Source organism: Nannospalax galili, unplaced genomic scaffold (assembly GCF_000622305.1).
Source record: "Nannospalax galili isolate Female #2095 unplaced genomic scaffold, S.galili_v1.0 scaffold1149, whole genome shotgun sequence".
Taxonomy (NCBI): Eukaryota; Metazoa; Chordata; class Mammalia; order Rodentia; family Spalacidae; genus Nannospalax; species Nannospalax galili.
The window spans coordinates 1152468-1154976 of NW_008359817.1; the positions used below are offsets into that span (position 1 = coordinate 1152468).

Below are 2509 nucleotides of genomic sequence, written 5' to 3' on the forward strand. Positions count from 1 at the left end.
ACATAAATGCATGTTGAATTTTGTCAAAGGCCTTCTCTGCATCTATTGAGATGACCATGTGGTTCTTGTCTTTGAGCCCATTTATATGATTCATGATGTTTATTGTCTTACATATATTGAACCATCCCTGCATCTCTGGGATAAAGCCGACTTGATCATCGTGGATGATCTTTTTGATGTGTGTCTGTATGTGGTTTGCTAGTATCTTGGTGAGAATTTTTGCATCAATGTTCTTTAAGGATATGGGTCTATAGTTTTGTTTTTTAGTTTTATTTTTACCTGGCTTTGGTGTTAGAGTGATGCTGGCTTCATAGAAGGATTTTAGAAGTTCTCCCTCTATTTCTATATTTTTGAATAATTTATGTAGTATTGGATGTAGATCTTTCTTTAAATGTCTGAGAGAATTCTGCTGTAAATCCATCTGGTCCTGGGCTTTTTTTAGTCGGGAGGTTTTGTATTACTGTTTCAATTTCTTTTTGTGTTATGGGTCTGTTTAAGCTGTTAATCTCTTCTTGGTTTAATTTTGGTGGTTCCCATGCCTTTAGATATCTGTCCATTTCTTTTAGGTTTTCAAGTTTAGTAGCATATAGGTTTTTAAAGTATTCCCTTATAATGTTCTGTATCTTTCTGGTGTCTGTTGTGATGTTTCCCCTTTCATCTCTGATTTTGTTGATTTGGAGGTGCTCTTTCTTCCTTTTAGTTAACTGGGCTAGTGGTCTGTCCACCTTGTTTATCTTTTCTAGAATCAGCTCTTGGAATCGTTGATTCTTTGTATTGTTTTCTGTTTCAATTTCATTAATTTTTGCCCTGATTTTTCTTATTTCTTCTTGTCTGCTGGGTTTGAGTTTCGTTTGCTGTTGCTTTTCAAGTGTGTCGAGTTGCAATGTTAAGTCATTTATTTGTGTTCTTTCCGATTTTTTGATGTAGGCAGTTACAGCTATAAACTTCCCTCTAAGGACCGCTTTCAGCATGTTCCAGGAATACTTTTATTTCTTTCTTAATTTCTCTTTTGACTGATTCATCATTCAGGAGTGTGTTGCTTAATCTCCATGTGTTCATCTGGTGATTTTGGCTTCTTCGGGTGTGTATTGTAAGCTTTATTGCATTGTGGTCTGATAGAATGCATGGAATTATTTCAATCTTTTTGTATTGGTTGAGTTTGTTTTGTGCCCCAGTATACATTCCATTTTGGAGAAGGTTTTATGGGGTCCTGAGTAGAAAGTATGTCCTTTGGTGCTTGCGTGGAATACTCGGTAGATGTCTGTTAAGTCCATTTGATATATGGTATTGTTTAATTCAGATGTCTCTCTGTTAACTCTCTGCCCTGTTGACCTATCTAATGGAGACAGTGGGGTATTGAAGTCACCTACTATTAAGGAGTTGGGGTTAATCTGGGTCTTAAAGTCCTGTGGTAGTGTCTTTATGAAGTTGGGTGCACCAGAGTTTGGTGAATATATGTTCATGATTGTAATATCTTCTTGATTCATTGTTCCTTTGATCAAAATGAAGTGGCCCTCTTTGTCTCTTCTGATTAGTTTTAATTTAAATTTTATTTTGTCAGATATTAGTATTGCTATGTCTGCTTTTATCTTAGTGCCATTTGCTTGGTATATTTTGTTCCATCCTTTCACTTTGAGATAGTGTCTGATCGTGAAAGTGAGATGAGTTTCTTTCAGACAACAAAAAGATGGGTTTTGTTTCTTAATCCATTCACATAGTTTGTTTCTTTTGACTGGGGAGTTCAGTCCGTTAATATTTAAAATTATTAAGGAAAGATGGGTATTGATTCCTGTCACTTTTATTTCTGTTTACATTCTTGCTATAGCTGTACTTTTCCACAGGTATACCTTCATTGGATTTCTTTCCCCAATTCCTTGGATATAGTCATTCCTTTCTTCAGCTCTTTGTATTGCTTCCAGAATTCTCTGAAGGGCTGGTTTTGTGGACATGAATTCCTTCAGCCATTTTATATCATGGAAGATTTTTCTTTCCCTTTAGACTATACTAGACCTTTTGGCTGGGTATAGTAATCTGGGTTGACATCTGTGGTCATTTAAAACTGGGAATACTTTGGTCTAGGCTCTTCTCAGTTTCATAGTCTCCACTGAAAAGTCAGCTGTAATCCTAATGGGTTTTCCTTTATATGTGATTTGTTGTTTCTCTTTTGCAGCTTTCAGAATTGTCTCTTTGTTTTGTATGTGTAGTGTTTTTACTATGATGTGCCGTGAAGAGTTTCTTTTCTGGTCCTTTCTGTTTGGTGTTCTGTATGCTTGTTGTATTTGTATGGGCATATCTTTCTTTAATTTGGGGAAATTTTCTTCCACAAACCTGTTGAAGATCTTGTCCATGCCATTATCCTGAGATTATTCTCCCTCCTGTACACCCATGATTCGTAAGTTTGGTCTTTTTATGCTGTCACACAATTCCTTCATATTCCACTCTTGTGATTTCTTAAATTTTTTTATAATCTTTGCTTGTGTGGTCTAGTTCTTCCACTTTGTCTTCCGGT

At 35.9% G+C, this 2509-nt stretch overlaps 1 protein-coding gene across 1 annotated transcript in view; it reads left to right on the forward strand.

Annotated features, from left to right (window-relative positions):
* The window catches only part of Anln (anillin actin binding protein), a 90698-nt gene that overhangs the window by 47912 nt on the left and 40277 nt on the right, over nucleotides 1–2509 (forward strand). The window contains 1 exon segment of the mRNA XM_029558980.1: nucleotides 957–971. Coding sequence (XP_029414840.1) covers nucleotides 957–971 — 15 coding nt within the window.